The sequence below is a fragment of the Epinephelus fuscoguttatus genome, linkage group LG15 (assembly GCF_011397635.1).
Source record: "Epinephelus fuscoguttatus linkage group LG15, E.fuscoguttatus.final_Chr_v1".
Lineage (NCBI taxonomy): Eukaryota > Metazoa > Chordata > Actinopteri > Perciformes > Serranidae > Epinephelus > Epinephelus fuscoguttatus.
In genome coordinates this window covers 27,067,061-27,094,804 of record NC_064766.1, presented here as the reverse complement: position 1 = coordinate 27,094,804, position 27,744 = coordinate 27,067,061, and the positions used below count along the sequence as shown (strand labels likewise).

Below are 27,744 nucleotides of genomic sequence, written 5' to 3'. Positions count from 1 at the left end.
CAGAAAAGAAGCTTCCACAAGTTTTTCTTAGCAATGAAAGTAAAACAAGATTCATTTCTAAAATAAAAGCCAATCTTCACTTCCAACCAGTGGAGCAATATTTGCATTAAATGAAAGCTTGTCATCTCTCCGTATACCCAAACACTTGTATGAGGACACCCCTTCAACGGGTTTACTGTCAGAAGTGGAAATGTTAAAATCATCAATCAACTGTGAGTGAGCTTTAGAGGAGAGCATGAACTCCATTTTCTGAGCATTTAAAATAAATTTTAAACTCAGCAACACAGTAGAATATATGTAGAATAAAACATTCACTCTGTTGCTTTGCATCTTTTCCGTCTTCTACAGTCGTAACCTATTTCTAGACATTTTTCAGTTTTATTGCTCTGTTTAAAACATTTGTTAGAGAAGTTATCAAAAGGTAATAAAATAAAATAAGTTACATTACTTTGATTAAATAATTTAAATAGTTACCTATTAAGATTCAGGGTAACAGGGTAACTAGTAATCTTAAACCTATTAAATATTAAAAGTAACCTTCTATAAAATGATGAATTTTACAGGATTAAATAATAAATGTTTATTTTTTTTCCTCCACGATGAAGATTACTTAGAAGATTACTGATTACTTATTTGAATCTATGGGAGCAAAATTTAGGTTCATCATCATCATCATCATCATCATCATCATTATTATTATTATTATTATTATTATTATCATTACAGCATTCAGTATACTACTCGTATACTGAATGCCAGATGCAGTTGTTGCAGACATTTACAGCTGTATGTAGCACCACTGGCTGAGTCTCTTGGGGACTGTTCAGGATGCCGTGACATCACTATCATTGTATCGTGCATGCTGCGGTACTTCAGTGTACTACAATGCACTAGACCAGGGGTGTCAAACCCACGGCCCATGGGCTAGAATCTGGCCCACTAGATGACTAGAGTAAGAGGTGCAAGGTTTTAAGAGCAGTTTAAACAGTGAGTATCTGCTTTGTGTGAAATGCTGCTATAGAGGCGTTTCCATTTTGACCAGGAAATGGTTCCAGGATATTTATAGATACAGAATATTGTGCAAAATATTGTCAATCAGTAGCTTCAGTTCAAAAGAATCTGTATCAGGAAGTGTCTGGATAAATGAACATGTAATGGCAGTGAGAGGTTGACTGACTGAATGTGGACAAATTGACACTAAACTGAGTTTGACACTCCAGCACTCGATGTTTGTATGTGCTTCTATTGTCCCTCTGACACAGTGAAGGCGCCAACAGTTACCTAATCTACCTAAATCTAGAGGTGATGTGTGTGTGTGTGTGTGTGTGTGTGTGTGTGTGTGTGCTACAGGTGCATGTTTGTACAGTAGCTAGATCCTTTGAGAGGAATTCAGTCAACTAACAAGCAAAGTAAGATGAAGCAGGACATTTTTGCTTGTTCCAGTAGGCGGTAACATTAAGATGCCGTACATCTTTGCACTGTTTGCAGTAACATAACCTTCGTTTTACCCCACTAACGTTTATAAATTTCTGTGCATGTGCCAGAAAAAGTCTCTTACTGCAACAAATCAGCCCAGCAGCTTGTTTGCTTAGCATGGACCATCTTACAGAATAAACCCATTCTAAACCAGAGATCTGTGATGATAATGCACATATAAGATGAGTGTCCTCACAGCGTCTGACGGGACGGGACAGTTGCCTTGGTGGTCTAATATCTAACATCTATCCCCCTCTGCTGGACACATGTGAGAACTGTGCCAAGCTCAAGCTCTGTTTTCTAAACATCAGTGGTTGTTAATGATGTTAAATAGTCAGTAATCTCCCTTTTTTGAAATCACCACCTTAGATTTGAAGTTATAACATGTTCATTTTCACCTACAGTCAACAGAAACTTAATTCTCTACTGACTTTAATCAGCTGATTTATTCATTTAATTATTAGAGGTGGGATACATCATATACATATGCATACATACTGCAAATTCACACATACAATACCGTAAATAAACTCCTGTAAGTTGTTACATGTGTTTTAAGTATGATGCTGATCTTGTCAGAATCCCAACATTTTTGCATTAGGTAACATTAAGTCAACCAAATAAAACATGCTGTTAAATACATTTCAGACCATTTTCAAAAGGATGTTTAAACTCACCCTCCACTCCAAAATGTGTTTATTTCCCCATAAATGTACTCTATGTACAAATGTTGATGAAGTTTTTCAGCATAAAAAAATATTTATATGTTACATCAAAATGTTTTAATAATCAACTTATTTTAAGAGGTTGGTCAAAATCAAAAACATTTTTGACATTTTTGAGTACACTGGAAGCAAGTTAAGTAAGCTGGAATATCTTAAATAAATTAATTTGATCAATAAAAATTACCACAACTTTTGGCTAAATATTAAGTTGGTTCAACTTAATTGAGTTTTTCAAGATCAAAGCAAATCATGCTGATTCTATTAAACTAATTGGGTTTGTCGGATTATTAAGGCCAGAGTTGGAAGTACCAATAAAGATTAATGCAAATTGTTACCTTTAATTGTTTAAGTTAAACCAGTGGATTCTATTTATAGTGTGTCTGACCATGACTATAATGACTTGTATCTGTGCAAAGCTCATCACTAGAGAGATGTTTTCATATTCCTCTACTGAAGGGGGCGATGTCTGTGCACTTTCCCTCAAACCTTAGATTGAAACATGTGCAGGCAAGCTACATCACCACTATGAAAGCCAATCGCTGTCCAGTTTGGTAAACTCATATAGACGGGAACAGACTCCAGAACCTCCAGCACAGACCGGACTTGTCAGGACAGAGAGCAGAGTTAGCATTAGCATAGTGAAAGTTCTGTCAGGAAACATGGGAGAGTGTTTTTGAATGTAAACTGAACCAATGTGAACTCATTGTAGCAGATATTAATAAGTGTTTACAACCACTAATACTGTGTCAGCCAATGCAAGTTACAAGCTAATAAACAACATAAATAAAAGATGTTAACTACACTCACCATTCTGACATGTCTGCTGGGCACCGATTTTTTTTTTTTTTTTGTGCACAACTGACTTCCCATCTGAATCTGCGTCTAACTGAGGCTTAAACATGTATGGCTGAATGTCTTCGATGTTTCCTCGACAGCCATCTTGCTGTGCACTTTTTCAGGGTTTTCTTTTTTTAACTTTTTATGAAGGAAAACTCCAGTAAATAAAATATAGCCTAAATCATAGCAGAGTATTTTTACACACTTCAAAATGAGTCCACAAGGAAACGTTCAAACCTCATTACAGGTGATTTTTTTCAGTCATGTTCAAAGCACACAGTTCATGTTCATCGTAGGAAGGACATGTTTCAGAACTGAGAGTTTTCTTTCGTGGTTCTCTGGACAGGTCATCTGCTGGAGTGGTCATCACGTCCAGTCTCTGTGAGGAGAAAAGGAAAAAGCCACCATGAGTAAAAATATTCTAAGAGGCTGTTATTTATTTATATGGGGGGGGATTTTTTAAGCACTTGGGAGGGACTTGTTTTTGTTGTGAGTTTGGCTTAGGGGAGGGACATACAATTTTAAATGGTTGTACTTTGTAATCATTTTAAAAACCTGCTGAAACCCAAATTCAGCCTTGTTTTAAAAGGCCTGTTTTCTTAAAGAATCAACATAATCCATTTATCACAGCCGAAAACTGTAAAAAGAGAAATTATCGTAGGATTTTCAAATTTCCAGTGGTCCTTAAAAACATGTGGGAGAAATGCTTCCACCAGGAAACCTGAAACCAAACCTTGGCTGTAATGCAGGGTCACACATTTTCCCCCAGTCACTCAGGGAGACTCAAAATATTTGTAGCTTCAGGAAAGGTTAAGATGAAAAAAAACACACACACACACACACACACACACACACACATCCCTCCTCTGATATATAAAGTACAGTCCCTAACATGTGTAATAGCCAGAGTACCTCTCTCAGTGTTCCTGGAGTTACAGTCAGACTGTAGAGAAACCACAGTGGCGCCATGATGACTGAAGACAAAGTGAAAAATAGCCCGAGGGCGTGGCCCCACCAGGGGTACTGGTAGGTGCTGCTGAACCTCAGCGGGCTGAAGTTGACCAGAGAGAAGAGCAATGTGCCCTATAAAAAAAGATACATAACATAACTTAGGCTAATAATAGGGAAAGCGAAGGTACGTTATGCCATGTAAGGTGGGGGCACCATCTTGTGAGAAACACGCTCTGCTATCTGAGCCTGCATTAGGGTTTACCTGCTTACCTACTGTATTTTGTTTGAAAAGAGGAGAGCCACCTTAACTATGTGAGTTGACTGTGTTTGCTGGCTTGTGAATTAGAAGATCTTGCACCCAGCCACCGCAAAGGTAATGCATCTGTGTTTTCCCTTCTCTATCTCTTCCCTTCCCCATCAGATTTGACTGCTAAAACTTTTTAGCAAATCAGAACAAAAGACAAGTACGCTGCAATGGATGCAGTGGACGCCACGCTAATGACATGAAATATGCAATATAAGCGTCTTGAATGAAGCAAGTAACGCTATTTCGCATCATACGCTTACTCGCGAGAGTTGAAAAATCTGAACACAACAACCAATTTGCACCACGATAGCCATACAGCAATGAGATCCTTCAGGGATGCACTGTCAGAAGTTCATTCATCGATTTTACGCGCATGACTTGAGTTATTCGTGCGTATGAAGCGAGTCACACAAAATATTCTAGAGTTAAAACTGGCGTGAGTAACCTGACGCAAAAATCCACCTGAACACAACATGAATGAGACGGTGGCAGGTGCCAGGAAGAAGAGCAGCTTTGCCCGGTCAGCGTCCAAGATGACATTATCGCCATTTTACAGCTCACAGCTACTAAATACAATACAGTGTCTGGCTTTTGTTTGATATCTAGTGTCGACAATAGTTAACACGCATTAGCCCGGAGCGCTAAGTTGGCTTGTTTACTGTATCATGTGAATGTCACTGTCGTCCTGAACGTCCGCCAAACCCCGTTTGAACTCTCAAAACCTGTATTAAAAAAAGGAACAAATAGTCAAATATTTGTATTGAACAGCCAAATCTGATTCAACTGACTAACTCTGAATCGAGTAACGGCCTAAGCACTTAACCACCACAGCAGGCATGGGTAACAAAGCTTGCTCCTCACAAGATGGAGCACCTGTCCCAAAATTACATTACAATACATTTATTGCCTTTCGGTTTTTTTTTACAGCGTAATTCACACCATAGTGACAACAATTCACTGTATATACTTACTGAGCATACACATGGAGTGATGTACCTCCAACAATACTTCATATAGGGCATGGGGCGGTAGCCAATCATGTCTGTAATATTACTGTAGAAGTGATCAGCACCTTGGAGACAGACAGTCATGTTATTATCACATAGGTGCGTTAATCCCTGGCTGGTGAAATGCTTGTTTAGTGCTGGTTGACTGGATGAGATGTTAAATGTTGCTCACCATATACCCATCCTATACAAATGGACTCCAGCATGGCAAAAAGTATCAATGGGATTCCACTGCAGGCGTAGTAGTCAAAAAGCTGAAACACATAAAGTCCTCCCTGCAGACAGAGAGGAAACAGAGGGAGAGATGAGGGGGACATCATTTTTGAAACAGTGGCTCTTTTCTGCTCAGTTGTATGCCACAAACATGCACAAACAGGCCGCTATTTTCTTTAAATCATACAAAAACAAAAAAGGCACATACATCAGTGACCATACAGAGACCGATGAGAAAGCATAAAGCACAGACGACCAGCAGAAGCAGTTTACGTCGATGGCCAGTCAGAAAGAAGGATGGATACATGTCTGATATGGATGTGATTAGGGCCTCCAGATACACAAACTGTGGGTAGAAAAAAAAAAGTTTTTGTAATAGACAACAGCAGAGATTAATGCTCCACATTTACACTGAATCAAATGAGAATTCAGCAGTTCTACAGTTTTTTGTTCAGCAGTCACTTTATGTGCTTGTGATTGTCTCATGGCTTTCACTACTTTTAATGATGACTACTCAGCTCCAACAGGGTGCCCATGTTGAGTCCACTGGCACCACTGTTGCCTTTACTCCTCACATCTTTTCCAGCTCCTTGTTCAGCCCTTGGTATTTTTCCAGCTTCTCGTGTTCCTTTTTCCTGATGTTGCTGTCGCTCGGGATTGCTACATCTATCACCACTGCCTTCTTCTGTTGTTTGTCCATCAACACAATGTCCAGTTGGTTAGCCATCACCAGTGTGTCGGTCTAGATCTGGAAGTCCCACAGGATCTTAGCTTGGTCATTCTCAACCACCTTAGGACATGTCTTCCATTGTGACCTTGGGACTTCCAGCCCATACTCACTGCAGATGTGCCTGTACACTATGCCAGCCACTTGGATATGGCGTTCCATGTTCGCTGTTCCTGCCTGCATCTTACACCCTGCTGTTATGTGCTGAATTATCTCAGGGTGCTGTTTTTCAGTCCAGCCTTTTCCAGCCACTGGTGGATTTCTTGATGTTGACCACTTCTAGCTCAGTGGTTAAGGCTACTGACTTCACGTGGAGGGTTGGGGATTGGATTCCGGGTCAGGGCAGTGTAACACATATCCAGTCTGGGCCCTTAGGCAAGGTCCTTAAAGCTGCTAGACCATCTCAGGTCACTGGCTCGGACGTCGCCGGATCAACAAGGTCCGTGTCAGGTGTTGGGGAACCAGGACATCCTGATGAGAAATGGGCTACTGGAACATGACATGGCTGATCTAAAGTAGAGAATATGGATATATACATGTGTGTGTGTGTGTGTGTGTGTGTGTGTGTGTGTGTGTGTGTGTGTGTGTGTGTGTGTGTGTGTGTGTTTGTATTAGGGTGGTGATAAAAATTGATACAGCATAGTATTGTAATATTTTGTGTAGCAATATGCTACTGATACACTGACGCCAAGTATCGATTTTTATATCACTTATTAATTTTGCTGTAATAAAAATGATTGAAGTGAGAAACATTATATATGCATATAGTCTATGGACAAATTTTAGGGGTAATATTTCCTAAGTTCCTAAGTAAGTTTCCTAAACCCACACAATTTGCCACAGTTTGTTAGTAACACTTCACCTGACTGTCCAGTCCAAGGAAGATAATCATAATGAAGAAGAAGGCAGCCCAGACATGGGGTAAAGGCATCATGGCTACTGCCCGAGGATAGGCAATAAAAGCCAGGCCGGGACCTGCAAGTGGTACAAAGCAGATGCCAAAATATGTTAGCAAATGATTAATACAGTAATGTGCAGCTTCGGCTCATTACAGACAAAGTAATGCAAGTCACCGTTTACAGTATTTCTTTGAAATTTACAATTTACAGTAAGTTTTGAGATGGACATCACAGGTCCTTTTTAATACAGTGCCCTAAAGTGGAGTTACATGCAGCGTCATACCTGATTCAGCCACTGCTGAGATGTCGACATCCAACTCATAAGACATGAAGCCAAGGACAGAGAATATTGCAAAGCCAGCAACAAGGCTGGTTGCACTGTTCAACAGGCACAGGGCAAATGCATCTCTGGAATTGAAAAAAGATTTCACATGTATACTGACTCATATGAAAACTGACATACTGTAGTACAACAGAGAGGACAAATATTTATTTTCCATACTTGTAGCAGTTGTTGTTGTATTTGTTGTAGCTTCCCATAGATGCCATACAGCCTGTGCAGACACAATAGGAGAATAATATCTGGCTTCCAGCATCCATCCATACCTTTGAACAATGAAAAGATATTCAATTGATAATTATCTTTTGTTGTTATTGTTTAGTTACATATCCATTTTATTTAAAGATACAGAAAGACATTTATAAGTCTCATAGTTTCAGATTGTGATTAGGATTGGTTTAGCTGCGTTCAGTACTACTGCACCAACTGGTCACTTATTGTCATGTGGGTATTGGATGCTTTCTTGAGCTAGCAGTACCTTCAAAGACAGGACATAGTTTCCTCCAACATGTGATTCCACCTTGACCAGTTAACTGTCCCAGAGATAACTCCAGACAAAAGACAGGCATTCCACAGGTGAACAGGAACAAAACGTAAGGAACCAGGAAAGCTCCTGCAAGGAGGAATTGTATGAAAAACAACATAAACTGGAGCATTATTTTTGATTGCAACAGGTCTAGCTGTAATTCATACTTTGTGTTCTTGTCTTGCCCTCTATTTTGTCTTTATTTTCTATTTAATTATTGTGTAGATGATACTTTTAGTCATTTTCTTACCTCCTCCATTTTTGAAGCACAGATATGGAAATCTCCAAACATTGCCCAGACCAATGATTTCTCCGATTACTGCCAAAATGAACTCTTTCTTGTTGGCCCACTGGCCTCTCAGATCAGACTTTGATGGAGGTTGATTTGGATCATTGTCATCTTTCATCAGTTCCTTGTCTGGATTACTCACTGGCTCCATTTGGAAAGGTCAACTGAACTGCAATATTGCATCAAAACAGTGACAGTGTGTATCATAAGCAGTAGTGGCAGGGATGCACTATCAGGAGATGTAAACCAGGCGAAGATTTGCATGCACCAGTGAACAACAAAACAAACCGTCACAAAATGTTTCTGCTAAAGAGCTCAATGGCTTGAGAAAAATAATCTTACCTTGCATAACAAGTTTGTTTTGGTCTTACTCCATCTTGATTTTAACTTTGTTTATTTTCCTTACTTCGGTTTCTCTTCTCATGCGCTCAGCTGAACTGCCAATCAGAGTGACTTCATTCACCCACAGGTTCTGCAGTCGCTGATGCCGATACAACATGATGAATTTGTGGAAAAAAGCTAACTAGTGCCGATGAGGCCCAACGGTTTGGGACACAAGGCCTGGGGACACTCACTGACAGCTCAACTTTGACTGGTGAGCGACTGCTGGCTTGGTGTGTCAGGGCCATAAATGGTACCCCTTCTTACTACCGACAGTAAGCTAGCTACCTGTAACTGTAATTCAAACATAGGTGAAACCGTCAACCCAATGAAATGAGCATACCATTCTAGTCACCAGAAATGCATGAAAAACAAGAAGAGGAATAGGGAGGTGTTGTGATGCCTTGATGGGCTTCTTTGCCTGCGGCCCCCCCAGAGTCTAGGATTACCACTGAGTGCTGGACAGTAACTAAATACATTTACTCAAGTACTCTACTTATGTAAACATTTGTAGGCACCTGAGTATTTTAAATGTATGTTAGTTCATACTTAGGGAATGTTGCACTTTCTCTTTGACCAGTCCATTCTTGCTTTTTGTCTCTGTTAAAGAAGTGTGTCCTAAGTATGGATGCTTTTACCCAGAATGCAATACGCCATAACATCATTGCATATTCTCTGTAGTACGTATAGGAACATATCTATTGCCAAACCTCTTTGGCTTTAACTCATGCATAACCATTGAGATTTATGTTTAACTCAGCTCTGAGCATTTCCACTAACAGATAGTTTGTACATTGACTTTGAGAGCAGTGGCTCTGCCGACTTTACTATTACTGTGTTTATAAAACCCGTATCTATGACCTTTTTGTAAAACACTCCACACGGGCCAAGTTACTGAACATGCTATGTTGCTGCCATATAAAGATAGTATTGCTTTAAGTCAGTAATATTATGCATTCTTTATCATTTTGAATTATTACTGAATGGTAGATCACAGCGAGTATATAGTCAATAAATATGATTATTAGTTTTATTGCAGAGCAGGTTAGCATGGATCAAAAGTTCAATGCCAATTCACAAATGATCCTAAATCAGCAGCAAGGTACATAAGAGCTGGTCAGTACTTACATGTGCCTCTGGAGCCCTGTTGCATCAACTGGATGGAAGCTGTGGGGGAGAATCTTATGCAAGTGTTTGGTTGACGCCTACAGAAAGCATTCAACCAATGAATGTCATACACTGGTCAGGCAGTTTTTACTTGTTGCTTTCATAACATTAGTTTAGTTGACAGTGGATCATAGCAGATCACAGATTTAGAAATCAGAGAATCAGATATGCAAATGATATCAAACATGACATCGGTAAATAGTGCTGCCCGTCTGCAGGAGACATGTGGGAGGTCCTGACAGTGGTGTGTGTATAAATATAGGCTTACTGTAGCTTTTTACTGACTGGTTTTAAGGTTTTTCATGTGGTTGAGCTCACAGTTGCAGCTTGATTGGAGTGTCATTGATTTTAAATGATGTTAAATGAATAGCCAGTTATCCCTGAATCTGAAGTTAATACATGCTAATTTTCACCCACAGTCAACACAAACTTAATACTCTACTCACTTTAATCAGCTGATTTATTTATGTGCCTGCTCAAGGTGACATAAAACAAAGACATTTCCATGCAGAGCCTTCATTTTGCCACATACACACTGTAAATACACACATTTAATACATACAATACCATTAAATAAATTTAATAACCACTGAAAATGTAATTACCATTAAACTCCTGCAATATGTAATTTAATTGTTTCATTTTAAGCAGATAATCACTTCAGATTCCTCAAATCTGTCAAAAGTAAAACCATTGGTGCATTATATAGTATTGAGTCAACCAAATAAAACATGCTGTTATATTAATTTTAGAAAATCTTTCAACCCTTAGAATTAAGGTTGATCTTTTTCAGTCATGTTCAAAGCACACAGTTCATGTTCATTTTGGGAAGGACATGTTTCAACTGTAAGAGTTTTCTCCTGTGATGTTCTTGACAGGTCTGCTGGAGTGGTCACCACTTTCAGTCTCTGTGAGGAGAGAAGGAGAGAGCCACCATTAATCAGGGTGTCTGCAAGTCTTTGGAAAGTCTTCAAATGTCTTAAATTATTTAAATGTCAGGTCTTAAATGTCATTGCATAGTCTTAAATTTGAAGTTGTGAAGTCTTTTTTGCAACAAACATTTTATGTAATTTAATTTATCCATCTTTTAATTTCTTTTTTTTAAAATGAGCCAAGTTCTTCTGCATAAACATTTCTGATGTTACAAATCTTTAGACCTACCATTGAACCTAATACTGTCTTTTTACTTTGTACATGCACTTACCTGTTGGCAAAATGTGGATCAATCTAACTAGGGCTGCCCCCTAATAGTCGACCAAACGTTAGTTAACCAGAAAGGTCATTAGTCAGCAAGATTTCGTCGGTCGCTTAATCACAGAAAAAAAAAAGTGAAACTCTATTAGGAGCTGCACCTTGACAAAATAAATCAAAACCTATATGACTGGACCATGTGGGAATTTAATTTGAAAGGACAGACACAGGAAGTGTCCACGCTCAGCAGTCAGACAGGAGTCAGGTTAATTTCCAGGGCTGGTACCTGCGGTTATTCCACAGGCTAGTTAATAACATGTCGGGCAGGAAATCCAAAGTGTGGGATCATTTTGAGAAGGTGAAGGACGAACCCAAGGTGATATGTAAACTCATCTTCATTGGTCGACTACAAACATGACGTATCATCTGAAACATGGAAGTAGCTACATGTCCATTAGCCCACAGCGTCATTAACAGGCGGCTCGCTCAGTGTGTGACGTGCACTTGTAGATAAAATATAGGCCTATATTAATGAAGGTTCATTAGTACGGTTTTGTATTTCTCTGTAATGTAGCACAGTGTTAACAATGTTACTGACACTATTCTTTCTCACACCTTCAACTCAAACCATTGTGTTGCCCCGCCCAAAATATATCATTTAATAATTAGTTTAATATTGTAAACATGCAGGCGACTAGTCGACTACTTGCCCTAACTGATGACTATTGGTTGACTAGGAAAATTCTTAGTCTGGGGCAGCCCTAAACCTAACTCACTCTAATAACCATATTTCTATATAAAACCTACCTCTGCTCAGGACCACATATATACTACTTACCTTTATACGTACCTGCAATGCTTGAAGAAGAAAAGATGATTTCTCCAAAAATCAGTCTTAAATTTGGATAAAAATGATCTCAAAAGGTCTTAAAAGCATTAAATTTAAGTTGCTGATAACTGTAGACTCCCAGTTAATCCACCAAAACTAGAACACCACTCTGAAAACGGTAAAAAGTAAAATATCCTAACATGTGTAATAGTCAGAGTACCTGTCTCAGTGTTCCTGGAGTTACAGACAGACTGTAGAGAAACCACAGTGGTGCCATGATGACTGAAGACAAAGCGAGCAATAGCCCGAGGGCGTGGCCCCACCAGGGGTAGTCGTAGATGTTGTTGTACCTCAGAGGAGTGAATTTGACCAGAGAGAAAATGAATATGCCCTGTGAACAAAGATAAGAGTTGGGGAGCAATGGAATACAAGTAACTAAGTTACATATTTAAAATAGAAAATGTGAGTAACAGTTACAGATTCAGTTTAAATTTTGAGCTGAGCTTTTGGCTCAGCTGATTTGTGAAGTTGAAATGAGGAATTATCTATACAATACCTATAGCTAATAGGTATCAGGGGTACTTGGTCTGCAGCGGCGTTTGAGTGGGTAGAACATGACAGGTGGTATCCACATTAATGCCAGAACCAAAGGTTTCCCAGCAGAACAATGCATTGCAACAAAAATAATCAAAGTTATTCACTTCACCTGTCAGTGGTTATAATGTTTAGGCGTTTAGACATACTGTTTAGCAGGGCTATTCAGCTATATTGTCCAGGGGGCTTAATTTCAAGAAAGCTAGAGCCCAGGGACTGGATGTTTTCCTAAACTATTATTTCTACCAGGGAAACTGAGTTATGACTTGTGAAAAACATCAGATTTTGATGGCAAAACATGAAAATATGATGAATATTCTTAACACTTTCTTTGGTAAGTGACCATGGTACAAGCAGGATCATGCCTTTTGAGGCGTCCATAATCAGGAAAAAAACGACCTTTGTGCCTCCCTGTTGGCAATTAATATTGATAATGGAAACCTTGAAAAGCATTATCCCTTACTTACATTTTTTTATTCTTTTTTAAAGATTATTTTTTTGGGCTTTTTGCCTTTAATGGACAGGACAGATTGAAATGGGGTGAGAGAGAGAGAGAGAGAGAGAGAGAGTGAGTGAGTGGGGGTTGACATGCAGCAAAGGGTTGCAAGCCGGAGCTGAACCTGAGACCACTGCAGGGAGTCATCGCCTCTGTACATGGGGCACCAGCACAACCCACTACGCTACCGACGCCCCAACTTACATTTTTAACAGTGTAATTCACACCATAGTGACTTTGTTTGGCTCAGAGCGACAACAATTCACTGTATATACTTACTGAGCATACACATGGAGTGATGTACCTCCAACAATATTTCATATAGGGCATGGGGCGGTAGCCAATCATGTCTGTAATATTACTGTAGAAGTGATCAGCACCTTGGAGACAGACAGTCATGTTATTATCAGGTCATTTATACTAAAAAATGTTGACATGATGAAATATAAGTCGGGAAAAAAAACAGTTTTATATGAATATCAGAAATAGAAACTTGACTTTGACCCATCAAATCAACATGTAGGTCATGTAAAACTGATGTGGAACTGGACATAGGTGCATGAATCATTGGATAGTGAAATGTTTAGTGCTGGTTGACTGGATGAGATGTTAAATGTTGCTCACCATATACCCATCCTATACAAATGGACTCCAGCATGGCAAAAAGTATCAATGGGATTCCACTGCAGGCGTAGTAGTCAAAAACCTGAAACACATAAAGTCCTCCCTGCAGACAGAGAGGAAACAGAGGGAGTGATTTTTGAAACAGTGGCTCTTATCTGTTCAGTTCAGCAGGAAGTAATATTATGCCTGCATTTCTAACTGTTGGCACAAACATGCTGTCAAACAGACACACAGATGGACACAGAGAGTGACGATTTTTTTAAATCACACAGATAAAAAGACATCCACATCAGTGACCATACAGAGGCCGATGAGAAAGCATAATCCACAGGTGATCAGCAGAAGCAGTTGACGTCGATGACCGGTTAGAAAGAGGGATGGATACATGTCTGATACAGTTGTGACCATAGCTTCCAGATACACAAACTGTGGGTGAAAAAACCCCACCAAAAAACAATCATCATTTTCAGCATAGATCAAATGGACGGTGCACAAAAAAAACAACAACATACTTTTCCTCTTTACTGTTGTGCTATATTTCAAGCTAGAATTTTTTGCTGTGAGTTATTGAATGTATTTTCTCAAAAAATTGGAACTACAGAAATAAGATTCATCACATCGACTGAGCTGCAAACAGATGTCAGCTTGACAGCTTGTTGAAATCTGTCAGAAGCTGTAATGATGGCTGACCATTCAAGTAATTGACGATATGTAAAAATCTACAACGTATGCAGTTATCGCTTATTGCAAAATGCGGCATCAGAGCTCTCCAGGTTGGCCTTCCTCTCAGGTGAGCTTCAAGGTCTTCAAGGTAATGGATATATGAGGAAGTAAAAGTAAAAGTATGTGATTCAGAATGCACCCATGATTTCTGGAAAGAGACACTGCTCAGATGTGTTGTTTTGGTGAATGCCATCTAATAACATTATATACAAGGGAAGACAGACATTTCTGTAGCTGATATCTCCAACACTCGACTGCTCACAGCAAAACAACCTAGACTGATTAATAGCACTGCAGGTAAGGAAAAATGTTGGGGTGAACTGTCCCTTTAATGCTCCATATAACACTGAATCTAATGAGTTTCTATGATGTCAATGGTACAGGTAATACTAATGGCATTGAGCTGTTCTACACAGCACTGAGCTGCTTAGTAACACTTCACCTGACTGTCCAGTCCAAGGAAGATAATCATAATGAAGAAGAAGGTAGCCCAAACCTGGGGTAAAGGCATCATGGCTACTGTCCGAGGATAGGCAATAAAAGCCAGGCCGGGACCTGCAAGTGTACAAAGCAAATGCCAAAATATTTTATGTAATGATTCAAACAGTAATGTACATGTTAGGTTCATTACAGACAAAGTAACACTGTTTACAGTATTTTTTTTTTGGGTTTTGAGTTTAGAGTTTACTTTACGTTTTGAGATATACACCACGTCTTTACCAGTACAGTGGGCCAAAGCTCATACAAGCCACGTGTGACATTACATGCAGCATCATACCTGATTCAGCCACTGCTGAGATGTTGACACCCAACTCATAAGACATGAAGCCGAGGACAGAGAATATTGCAAAGCCAGCAAAAACGCTGGTTGCATCGTGTGGATGCGCGCGCATATGTAGTGGCAGCTTTTGCAAACGTATGCTTGTTATTGTTTCTTAATGTATCCCTTTTTTACTCCACCTCCCTGCATACTGTGGGGTCCGCAGCTAGGCACGATGATTGGCCAGCTCGGTTTATGCTTTTGTCAGTGTGCAAATATGTGCTTGTTAGTAAAGGAGTATTACCCAAAAAGTCCAGAAGAGGGCTCCACCTGTGCTAATAGAACTAGGGTTACAATATAGTAACCTTCATTTGTTTGAATCTACCTTGGCTGTTGGAAAACAACCAGTCAGACCTGAGGAGTCTCTGACGCAGCCGTCAATCATGTCAGTCGCTGCTGGTCAATTATAAAAGTTAATAACCACAGTTTAAATGCAAAACTGTATTTATAAATACCATGTTTGTGTGAGCCTAACATCTTGTTGAGCCAAACTTACCTGTAACAGAGACACCACATGACTGTCGCAAAAGTCTGTTTTAACATATTCTGCTATTTCTTTACCCCTCTGCTGCTGAGGGGTAGAGTGTCTGCTCCCAAAAGAACTAGCAGTGGGCATCCAAGTCTAGATGACCAAGGATCATCAATAAGTGGGTTTGGAGCAGTGGCCAGAACTTTAGAATTGTCTTACCATGTATTGTACTACCTCAGTAACAAACAATGCATTCTGTTTCATTGCATCTTTTAATAAGACTGATGTATAATCCATAAAGGAGAGCACTCATCACCCACATTTGCGCCTCACCTGAGGATCAGCCAGACGTGTTGGGTCAGGAGAAAGGTAAAATAGAATACCATCAATGGCTCCTGGCAGTGTCACACCACGGATCAGCAAAGCAGTCATCATGACATAAGGAAATGTTGCTGTGATGTAGACGGCCTGAATATGTGGGTTGGACAAAATAAAAATGCACTTAACAAAACCTGCAATAAATAAGACTTTGTTAAGCTCATATATATATATTGTTGTGGCTAGTAACTCGGTCCGTGGGGACCTGGCTTGGGAACCGGAGGGTTGCTCAATCAAGTCCCCACATTGACAAAGTTATAGGATGTGGACTGGCAGCTGGAGATGTGCCAGTTCGTCAGGGCACTGCTGAGGTGGCCTTGACCAAGGCACTGAAAGCCCACACTGCTCCAGGGGCACTGTAGAAAGGCTGAGTTTGCGCTTACCCCTCTTGTTAAATGTGTGTGGTGAATGAATAAAAGAGGTGCACAAGAGGAGATACAAATCAACTGTGGATTGTCTGATTGTGTGAATTGACAAACAAAGACATTTAATTCAAATTTAATGAATGTCAAACAGGAACTGACTAAGTTCCTTGGTATTGCTAGACATTATTGTTTGGGAGCTCACCTTTCCCGAGGACTTGACACCTTTCCAAACACAGAAGTAACAAATAATCCAGCTGAGCAGAAGACATCCAGCCAGGTCCCAGTGGATACTTCCCATCTCTTCAATACCTTTAGACAAACCCAGGATTCTCCTCCTGAACACAACATACTCTATGTTTAGGACCATCTTCCTTTCTGAGTCAATCAATGAATTACATTAACAAGTAGAGTATTTGTGAGCACATACTGCCAGAATTCTTCAGCTGAAGAAGCTGCATTCTGAGAAATGTGGCCATTTGATGAATGATTCATTTGAAAGTCAACACAGTCCTCTGGTGGTGAAAAACAGTAAGGGTTACATTGGAAGTTTGTAGTTTATGAATTTAAAATCTCGACACTTAAACCATATTGGTCACCTTACTGTCAGCTCCTAGAAATGCTATCAATGACTCTTCCTTGTATCCCTACTTTTCCATAATTGGATTTCTTTCATCTGTTGTTCAAAATATTTGTTCATGGAGAAGGACTTGCCAACAAATGTAACACGTCAGATCTTGACTACAGCAACAAAACTAACGATCTCTCATGGAATCTTATGGAATTGGCAACACAAAAATATACAATTTCCCTCATAGTTACCCTTAAAATCTGATCTGTAAGCATGTAACATACTGAATAATATCATAGGCCATATTGTATCTGTGCACCTGTGTTCCAGGTGTTGTTGCAGCTGGCCCAGGGGAGTACAGCGTGGAAGGAGGAGAAGAGGTAGAAGAAGGCCCAGGCCAGGATGACGATGTAATACATCAATCAATCAATCAATCAATTTTATTTATAAAGCCCAATATCACAAATCACAATTTGCCTCACAGGGCTTTACAGCATACGACATCCCTCTGTCCTTAAGACCCTCACAGCGGATAAGGAAAAACTCCCCAAAAAAACCCCTTTAACGGGGGAAAAAAAACGGTAGAAACCTCAGGAAGAGCAACTGAGGAGGGATCCCTCTTCCAGGACGGACAGACGTGCAATAGATGTCGTACAGAACAGATCAACATGATAAATTAACAGTAATCCATATGACACAGGGAGAGAGAGAGAGAGAGAGAGAGAGCGAGAGAGAGAGAGAGAGAGAGAGAGATATGCAGGTAATGACAGTATCTTACAACAACATTAATGGAAGTAATAATATTATAGTTATAGTTCTGGTTACTGCGGTACAATATGTTGAAAGTATGTATTAATACCTGGCAGTATACATGTGTGACAATAATCATATGTGTATAATAACAGAAGAAGTATGACTAATGACTAATGATGGCAGCAGCAGCAGGAGGCATCTGGCGGGACCACGGCAGCAGCACAACCACACACGTCACGCTGTCCAGGCACCGCTGTGATATGAGTTAATCTGAGAGACAGTGGAGCACAAAGGCTCCGGAGAAGAAGCCGAGTTAGTGACATCCAGAATGGCCGGGTTAGCTAGATGCAGTAATAGGATACGAGAGAGAGAGAGAGAAGGAGAGAAGGGGCCCGGTGTATTATAGAGGGGTCCTCCGGCAGACTAGGCCTAAGTCAGCCTAACTAAGGGCTGGTACAGGACAAGCCTGAGCCAGCCCTAACTATAAGCTTTATCAAAGAGGAAAGTCTTAAGTCTAGTCTTAAATGTGGAGACTGTCTGCCTCCCGGACCGTAACAGGAAGATGATTCCACAGGAGAGGAGCCTGATAGCTAAAGGCTCTGGCTCCTGATCTACTTTGGAGACTTTAGGGACCAAGAGTAAGCATTCGTTCTCAGAGCGCAGTGTTCTGGTGGGATAATATGTCACTATGAGCTCTCTAAGATATGACGGAGCTTGACCATTTAGAGCTTTATAAGTTAACAGTATGATTTTAAATTCAATTCTGGATTTTACAGGGAGCCAGTGCAGAGAAGCTAAAACAGGAGAGATATGATCGCGTTTCTTAGTTCCTGTTAGTACACGTGCTGCTGCATTCTGAATTAGCTGGAGAGTTTTTAAGGACTTACTAGAGCTACCTGATAATAGAGAGTTACAATAATCCAGCCTTGAGGTAACAAAAGCGTGGACCAATTTTTCTGCATCTTTTCGGGTCAGGATAGGCCTAATTTTCGCAATATTACGCAGATGAAAAAATGCAGTCCGTGAGGTTTGCTTTAAATGAGAATTAAAAGACAAATCAGATCAGATCATCATCAGATAAAGAGTCTCTGAGTTGTTTGGGGCCAAGAACAATAACTTCAGTTTTGTCTGAATTTAACATCAGGAAATTGGTGCTCATCCAAGTTTTTATGTCTTTAAGGCAATTATGGAGTTTAGTTAATTGATTGCTTTCTTCTGGCTTCATTGATAAATACAACTGAGTATCATCCGCATAACAATGGAAATTTATAGAGTGATTTCTAATGATGTTACCTAACGGAAGCATATATAGAGTAAACAGGATTGGTCCGAGCACAGAACCTTGCGGAACTCCAAAACAAACTTTAGTACGTAAGGATGGTTCATTGCTAACGTCAACAAATTGAAAACGATCAGATAAATAAGATTTAAACCAGCTTAGTGCTGAACCTTTTAAGCCAATTAAGTGATCCAGTCTCTGCAGCAGAATTTGATGGTCAATTGTGTCAACGCACTAAGATCTAATAAAACAAGTACAGAGGCAGTCCTTTGTCTGAAGCAATCAGAAGGTCATTTGTAATTTTAACTAGAGCTGTCTCAGTGCTATGATGCACTCTAAATCCTGACTGAAATTCCTCAAATAAATTATTATCCTGGAGAAAATCACACAGCTGGTCTGCGACTACTTTCTCAAGGATCTTTGACATAAAGGGAAGATTAGATATTGGTCTATAGTTGGCTAACACCTCTGGATCCAGGGTGGGCTTTTTTAGTAGAGGTTTAATTACAGCTACCTTAAAAGACTGTGGTACATAGCCTGTTAATAAGGATATATTGATCATATCTAATATATGAGTGTTAACTATAGGTAAGACCTCCTTAAGTAGCCTAGTTGGGATGGGGTCTAAGAGACACGTTGATGATTTGGATGAAGAAATCAATGCAGTCAATTCTTGAAGAGAAATTGGGGAGAAGCAATCTAAATATATATTAGATTTTACAGCTGTGTTTGAGGTTAGATAGGTACTATCTGAGGGCAGGAGGTCATGAATTTTGCCTCTAATAGTTAGAATTTTGTCATTAAAAAGCTCATAAAATCATTACTGCTAAGGGCTAAGGAATACAAGGCTCAATAGAGCTCTGACTCTCAGTCAGCCTGGCTACAGTGCTGAAAAGAAACCTGGGGTTGTTCTTATTGTCTTCTATTAGAGCTGAGTAATAGTTTGCTCTGGCATTGCGGAGGCCCCTCTTATAAGTTTTGAGACTGTCTGTCCAGATTAAGCGAGATTCTTCCAGTTTGGTCGCCAATTCCTTTCAAATTTTATATTTGTTTTAACTTACGGGTTTGAGAGTTATACCAAGGAGCGAACTTTCTTTGCTTTTTAACTTCTTTTTAAGAGGAGCTACAGAGTCGGCGTTGTTAAATGGCGAGCCTACGGTGCTATCAACAAAATGATCAATTCGGGAGAGGTTAAAGTCGGCACGGGAAACCTCTGTTACTGAAGGTATTGGTATTGAATTTAACGTGAAGTAATCTTTTCCTTAAGTTTTTGCGACAGCACTATCTGATAAACATCTAGTATAGTAACTGTTGCTGAGTGGCGTAATCGAGTAAAAGAAATCAAAAGTAATCAGATAATGATCCGATAGCGAGGATTCTGTGGAAAGACTTTTAGGTTATCAATTTCAATTCCATACGTCAGAACTAGATCAAGGGTATGGTTAAAACAATGAGTAGGTTCATGTACACCTGACTGAAGCCAATGGAGTCTAATAATGAGATAAGCGCGGTAGCCAGGAGTCATTATCAACGTCGACATGAATGTTAAAATCGCCTACAATAATAACTTTATCTGATTTAAGAACTAAACTGGATAAAAACTCTGAGAATTCAGATAAAAATTCAGAATACGGGCCAGGAGCACGGTACACTATAACAAATAAAAGTGGCTGCGAGGTTTTCCAGGTCGGATGTAAAGACTAAGAACGAGGCTTTCAAATGAATTATAATCTAGTTTAGGTTTAGGACTGATTAACAGACTAGAGTTAAAAATGGCTGCAACTCCCTCCTCGGCGCTGCCTCGGAATGTGGGTATTATTATGACTGGGAGGAGTGGACTCATTTAGACTAACATATTCATCTGGACACAGCCAGGTTTCAGTGAGACTGAGTAAATCAATATGATTATCTGATGTTAATTCGTTTACTAACACTGCTTTAGACGATAGAGACCTGATATTTAACAGTCCGCATTTAATTCTCCTGTTTTGTCTTTCTGTCACAGAAGAGGTTTTAATTTTTATGAGGTTGTTATGCACAACTCCTCTTTGTTTAATTTTAGATTTAGATAATTTAGGCGGTCGGGGGACAGACACCGTTTGTATAAAACTATTAAAACTATGGCTGGGTAACTGAACTAGAAGCTCAGAGAGGCGTTTAGGACTGCGACTCTGAGTCCTGATCTCAACTCTGGGTTGTCAGGGATTTAAAGTACTAATAAAGTTTGCCAGGTTCCTAGAAATGAGAGCAGCTCCATCCAAAGTGGGATGAATGCCGTCTCTCCTAATAAGACCAGGTTTTCCCCAGAAAGTTTGCCAATTATTAACAAAACCCACATCGTTTGCTGGACACCACCTGGACAGCCAGCGGTTAAATGATGACATGCGGCTAAACATGTCATCACTGGGCAGGTAGGAGGGTCAGAGAAAACTACGAGTCCGACATCGTTTTGCGTATTCACACACGAAGCAATATTAATTTTAGTGACCTCCGATTGGCGTAACCGGGTGTCATTGGCGCCCGACGTGAATAACAATCTTACTGAATCTACGTTTAGCTTTAGCCAGCAGTTTTAAATTTGATTCAATGTCGCCCGCTCTGGCCCCAGGAATACATTTGACTATGGCCGCTGGTGTTGCTAACTTCACGTTTCTCAGAATAGAGCTGCCAATAACCAGAGTTTTATCCTCAGCGGGTGTGTCGCTGAGTGGGGAAAAGCGGTGTCATGACCCGTGACCCAACCTCCCAGCTGAACGGGAGTTACCGGAGGACAGTTAGCAGAGGCTAAGGCTATGCTATGTGGCTCCGCACCGGCTACAGGGGACTGGCTAACTACCGCAGCTGCTGAATGGTTTTCCAAGGTGCGGAGCCGCGCTTCTAATTCACTAAGCCTCGCCTCCAACGCAGCAAATAAGCTACACTTGTTACAATTACCACTGTCGCTAAAGGAGGCAGAGGCATAACTGAACATTTGACACACCGGGCAACAGAGGGCAGGAGAAGGAGAAGCCATGGCTAAGCTAATGTAGCTACCAAGGCTAAGAGCGTGCAAACAACAGCTAAGAGATTAGCGAGAAAGTCGTAGAAAGGAGGAGAGCTATAGGTGCTTAAACAGAACCAGTGTGGGTTATGACTTGAAGTAGACGTTAAAGCAACTGAGGTGAGAAAGCAGGCAAGTGGAATTCACCAGAGCAGTACAGAGACGCTGTCACAGAAACACCGGAAATGACACAACTCGCTTACCGCAATACGTCAGCACGTCAGATGATCAAATCCCCAGGGGGGGCCACTTGCCAACAACATCTCAGTGTATAGCATGATCAATATACCACCGTAGCCTAAAGCTGAGGAAAGAACATTATAAACATTATGTGCAAAATAATTGATCAGCGCACACATTTGATATTATATCTCTTATGTTCCACTGTATTAAATGTTCAGTTAGCAGTACCTTCAAAGACAGGACATATTTTCCTCCAACATGTGATTCCACCCTGCCCAGTTAACTGTCCCAGGGTTAACTCCAGAAAGAAGAGGGGCAATCCACAGGTGAGCAGGAACAAAACGTAAGGAACCAGGAAAGCTCCTGAAGAGAAAAATTGTATGAAAAGCAACACAAACTGGGGCATTGAGGCCTACTGATGATTGCAACATTCCTAGTTGTGACTTACAATGTATATTCTTGTCTTGCCCTCTATTTTCTCCATATTTATTCTTTGTGTGGGTGAGTCCTTTCATCATGTTCTTACCTCCTCCATTTTTGAAGCACAGATATGGAAATCTCCAAACATTGGCCAGACCAACGATTTGTCCAACTACTGTCAAAATGAACTCTTTCTTGTTGGCCCACTGGCCTCTCCCATCAGACTTCGATGGAGGATAATTTGGATTGTTGTTATCCTTCATCAGTTTCTTCCCTGGATTACTCATTCTATTTGGAAAGGTCAGTTGAGCTGAAATGTTACAATCAAACAGTGACAGTGTGTGTTATATGCATTGGTGGGAAATAATTAAGTCCATTGCCTCAAGTATTGTATTTAAGTACACATTTGATAGAGGAGTGTCGTACTTTTTACTCCATTACATTCATTTGATAAGTTTAGTTTCTAGTTACTTTGCAGATTAATATCATTAATACAAAAATCCATCTATCTGTCAGTCATCCGCTTATTCAGGGTCAGTTAGCAGGGGCAGCAGGCTAAGGTAGTCCCAAAGTCCCTCTCCACAGCAACGCTTTCCAGCTCATCCTGGGGGATCCAAAGGCATTCCCAGGCCAGATGAGTTTTATAATCCCCACAGATTTCTGGTTCTATGCCACGGTCTCCTACCAGTTGGAAACCTTTACTGGGAGGCGCCCAGGAGGCCCTCTTTTCAAATGCCCAAACCACCTCAAATGGCCCACTTGATGCGAAGGAACAGTAGCTCTACTCCGAGGTCCCTCCAGATGTGTGAGCTACTCTCCCTGTCTTCAAGGCTGAGCCCACCCAACCTACAGAGGAAGCTCATTTTGGCCACTTGTATCCACAATCTCATTCTTTTGATCACTACCCAAAGCTCATGACTGTAGATAAGGGTCGGAACGTCAATGAACTAATAAAGTGAGAGCTTTGCCTTCCAGCTCAGCTCCCCCTTTACCACCACAGTCTGATGAAATGCCTGCATCACTGCTGATGCCACACCAAACACATGTCAACACCTGTCCATCTTATGCTTCATTTTACCCTCACTCATGAATAAGACCCAAAGATACTCCAGCCCCACAGGCATTGTCCCTGACCTCCACACAACACTGAAAAGGTGTTTCGGCCAAGACAGCCCAACAATGTCCAGAGCCTTCAGCATCTCATGGCAAATTTTATCCACTCCTGGGACCTTGCCAACAAGGGGCTTTTTGACCACCTCAGCAACCTCTGCTAAGGATATGGCAGAGGTCTTCAAACTCTACCTCCTTCTCCACAGAGGACATGTTGGACGATCCCTGCTTTCGATTCCTGAGTTGTCTGATGGTTTGCCAGTACTTCTTTGAGGTCACCTGAAAGTCCTTTTCCATAACATTTTCCTGAACTCCTCCCAAACCAGGGCTTTTGCTTTGGTGACCACCATTGCTGCAGCCCCTCTGACAAATTGATACCCATCTGCTGCTTTAGAAGAACCCCAGGCCAGCCAAACCTGAAAGGCCTCTTTCTAGAGCTTTTTGGCCTTGCTGCTGGTATCCACCATCAGTGGGTTCTTAGGTTGCCACCCAGACATCAACAACCTTCCAACCACAACTTTTAGCAAAAGGTCTCCACAACGGAGGTTTGGACATGGCTCACTCAGATTCCATGTCCCCAACCTCTCCCAGGACCACAAACTCGATCACTGATCTTTGGCCTTTCCCCTTCAAGAATCACCACCCAACCTGGTGGAGGGGTTTGCATGTCCCTACATCCCTTGGCAGGGCTTTCTAAGGGAAAAAAGTGTCCAATGGGAGGGGTCAAACATAGAGTGATTCAACAGACCCTAAAAAATCAGCACCACTGTGTCCTCTTTAAGCCCCAACAAAAGCACCCATTAAAAATTTGGAGAGAAGTATAATTGATTTTGAAGGGCAAATGTTTTTAACATATGAAGCAAGTCAGTATGCTTTAAACATTTAAACATAAATAAAAGAAGAACTTTCTAAGAAGACCTGTGGACATAGTTGTATTGTAAAGTATAGTAACAGGTCAACTGCCAAACCTCTTGGCTTTTGGTCATACATAACAAATGAGATTTATGTTTAACTCAGCACTAACAATTTCCACTGATGGATGGTTTATATATTGACTTTATTTTATCACCGCCTGTTCTAAAACCCACTCAAGATGACATTCACTAATGTTTTCTTAAATTCTACAGTTGTGTAAAAATATTAAGGATTTAAATCACAATTAAAATTTTATAAAGTTATACTATTTTTTGGGGAATTATTTTGATTATTTTACAGAAGTTAGTTTGGTGTCTTAAAATTTACACAACACTAACACTTGAATTCACAACAGTTATTTTAATGGGATCCATCGCATCTAACAATAAGTGAGTGATCATGCTTGAAAATATCACGGGTGGTTTGGGTCGGTGAAACAAAAATTGACAAAGCAGCGTTGAGTAAGTTATTATTAACTTACAACAAAACCATTACTTGAAATAGTCCAACTTTTCTCTAGCTCTCCGTGTCACTTTGTCAGATACACACCACACACGTCTCTGGCCCGACAACTGTGCTATTTTAATACATAAAGTTTACAGTTTGCTGCTTGGGTGGTGGATCAACACATTGTTTTAGAATCTGGTGCATCTTTTTGTGTTATTTTATAGGCAGTACTGACTCTACTACTACTTACGACAGCTTGTTTGGAGTTCACTTTCTGCAGAAGTAACTCTGCTCAAGAATTACTGAATTTTTTGTTCTTTACTTTTTTAATCTTTGGAGTCCAGTCCAACCTCTTTAGCCTTTTGATTAGGCATTAATTCTCTCATCTTTCTTCTCTTTCTTCTTCAGTTTCTGTGGTAACACGGCCCTGGAGTCTCATGTGCTTTTATGTAGATTTGCAGAGCATTTAGCTTTGCTAATTATGATCCAGTGGCATGCACTTTTAACTTATGAGGACAATGGGATCAATCATTATAAGAACACAGTTGCGACCAATTCTGCATGTTAAGAACAAATCATGAATCTGACAGTAAGTTTTCTCATGACCTTTAAGAACAAATGGTAGAAAAAACCTCCAAGGCCCATTAATATTATATATTTTACATGATTTTGGTCAGCATGGATCAAATTCACCACTAATTCACAGATCTGAAATTGGCAGCAAGGTACACAAGGGCTGGTCAGTACTTACATGTGCCTCTGGAGCCCTGTTGCATTAACTGGATGGAAGTTCTTGCAGAGAATCTTATGCAAATGTTTGGTTGACGCCTACAGAGAGCATTTAACCAATGAATGTCATTCAAAGGTCAGGGAATTCTGACTTGTTGCTTTCAAAAAATTTGTGAAGTTGACAGTGGATCATAGCAGATCACAGATTTAGAAATCAGAGAATCAGATATACAAATATTACCAAACATGACATAGGTAAATAGTGCTGCCCGTCTGCAACATACATGTGGGAGGTCCTGACAGTGGTTTGTGTATAAGTAAACACTTATTGCAGCTTTTTACCAACTGGTTTTAACGTTATTCAGGTGGCTGAGTTTACAATTGCAGTTTGATTGGAGTGTCTTATGTTTTGAGGTCACAAACTGGCGGTACATTGGGTCCACCACTGTGTTGGGTCATGATCTTTTTCATCACTTGTGGGCCCTCTGACCCCCTGAAAGTTGTGTTTTTGCTGCACTGCTGTACTGTTGTACTCCAGGACCCTGTGACATCACCCAGCATCATGTGAAACAGGCCTCAATCTTAAAACCAGAGAGGATGGTTAAAGGCCCCCTGTGGAGTTTTCTTGTAAAAAAAAAGAACGTCTACATTCAGTGTTGCACAGTAAAATGTGCTGTGTGTATTTTTGAGGTTTGAAACGCATGATGAATGTGTTTCCACATTTTTAAAGCTGTTAGTTTGAAACCCACATGTCAGGATATTGCTGCATATTTTGGCATGTTGCGTCAGCACTGTTGACATAATCTGAAAGTATAATTAGTTAATATCTGAACGCTTCACTTAGATAAATAAAGATATAAAAGGAGCGTCTTGGGAGGACTGAAGAGTTAGTTATTACATATGAGTAGATGGCAACGTTTCCACTATGGGTTGTTTTAAAAAGACCCCCTAACATCAGAAACATGTTGGTGAGGGCAGATCATCCACCTAAGTCAAGTCAAGTCAAATTTATTTGTATAGCACATTTCACCTGGAACCTGGAAACTACAAATGTGGAAACTATCAACAGAGTAATTTCTTTCACGAAACCAAAACATCCTATCACCCACACATGGGAGAAGTCCTTATTCTTTAAAGCAATGGTGTCAAGCATATGGCCAAAAGGTCCAGTCCAACCCTCTGGATGACTTTGCACACCTAATGTTGATGCATATGTGAAGGCTGAGAGGTTTCAGGAGAAATTTAAGTGGGTAGATACTTCATGTAAAATACTGGCTTACCCTTCTCTAGAAATGTGATTTATTTTTTGATTTACAGTTTGAACACTTTGTCACCCAAAGTCCTTAATAACGGAACTGACATTCCCCCCTTTTTGTAGCTGTCCACTATTACTGATCAGCTATATCCTCTCTGTGTTACTTATCATTTGCGTGGTCTCTTTACTGTTGGTTTCTGGTTATAGATGTTACACCTGGTAAAACACCTGGTATCATCAGTAGTGGGGAGAAAAACTGAGAACGATTCTAAGGCCCCATGACTGACAGGGCCCTAGTATTAGAACATGTGTAATTATTTTTTTCAATAACAGTTATTAACTTGTCATTGTTAACAGAAGACTTCATTTCGAATGTGCAAACTAATACTGACCATTTCATTTTCTTGTTATTCGCAAAAGAAGTAAACAATCAGAGAGCCTCTGTATTGGTCCTTCCCCCTGTATTTTTATGAAACAGTTCAGTCCTCCGACTGCAAATCTGGAACGAACGGCACAGGCTAGCAGAGAGAGGAGTGGGGTTTTTCAGTGGAGCTGTGCTTCATGTCTCAGCTTCTAAGAAAAAATCGGGGAGCAAAAACGGAAAGAAACATAGGAGAGAGCAAAGAAAGGGTGACTGTATGTCACCCAATTCTTCACAAAGAAAGGTGGGTCACAGCTGGTAGTGGAAATTATGTTTTCTCCAATGTTAAA

The 27,744-nt window shown here is 40.3% G+C and overlaps 1 protein-coding gene across 1 annotated transcript; it reads right to left on the bottom strand.

Annotated features, from left to right (window-relative positions):
- Nucleotides 1-1,908: 1,908 nt before the first annotated feature.
- Nucleotides 1,909-25,893, bottom strand: LOC125902607 (sodium- and chloride-dependent GABA transporter 2-like). The gene is made up of 16 exons (XM_049599092.1): nucleotides 25,801-25,893; nucleotides 22,684-22,887; nucleotides 22,386-22,520; nucleotides 22,239-22,278; nucleotides 17,222-17,322; nucleotides 16,762-16,846; nucleotides 16,537-16,669; nucleotides 15,925-16,059; nucleotides 7,645-7,748; nucleotides 7,426-7,550; nucleotides 7,106-7,218; nucleotides 5,725-5,862; nucleotides 5,476-5,578; nucleotides 5,268-5,368; nucleotides 3,951-4,121; nucleotides 1,909-3,417 (listed from the first exon to the last, which is right to left on the bottom strand). The coding sequence occupies exons 1-16, from the start codon at nucleotides 25,823-25,825 to the stop codon at nucleotides 3,280-3,282; spliced, it is 1,851 nt and encodes a 616-aa protein (XP_049455049.1). The 5' UTR covers nucleotides 25,826-25,893; the 3' UTR covers nucleotides 1,909-3,279.
- Between the last annotated feature and the right edge of the window lie 1,851 nt (nucleotides 25,894-27,744).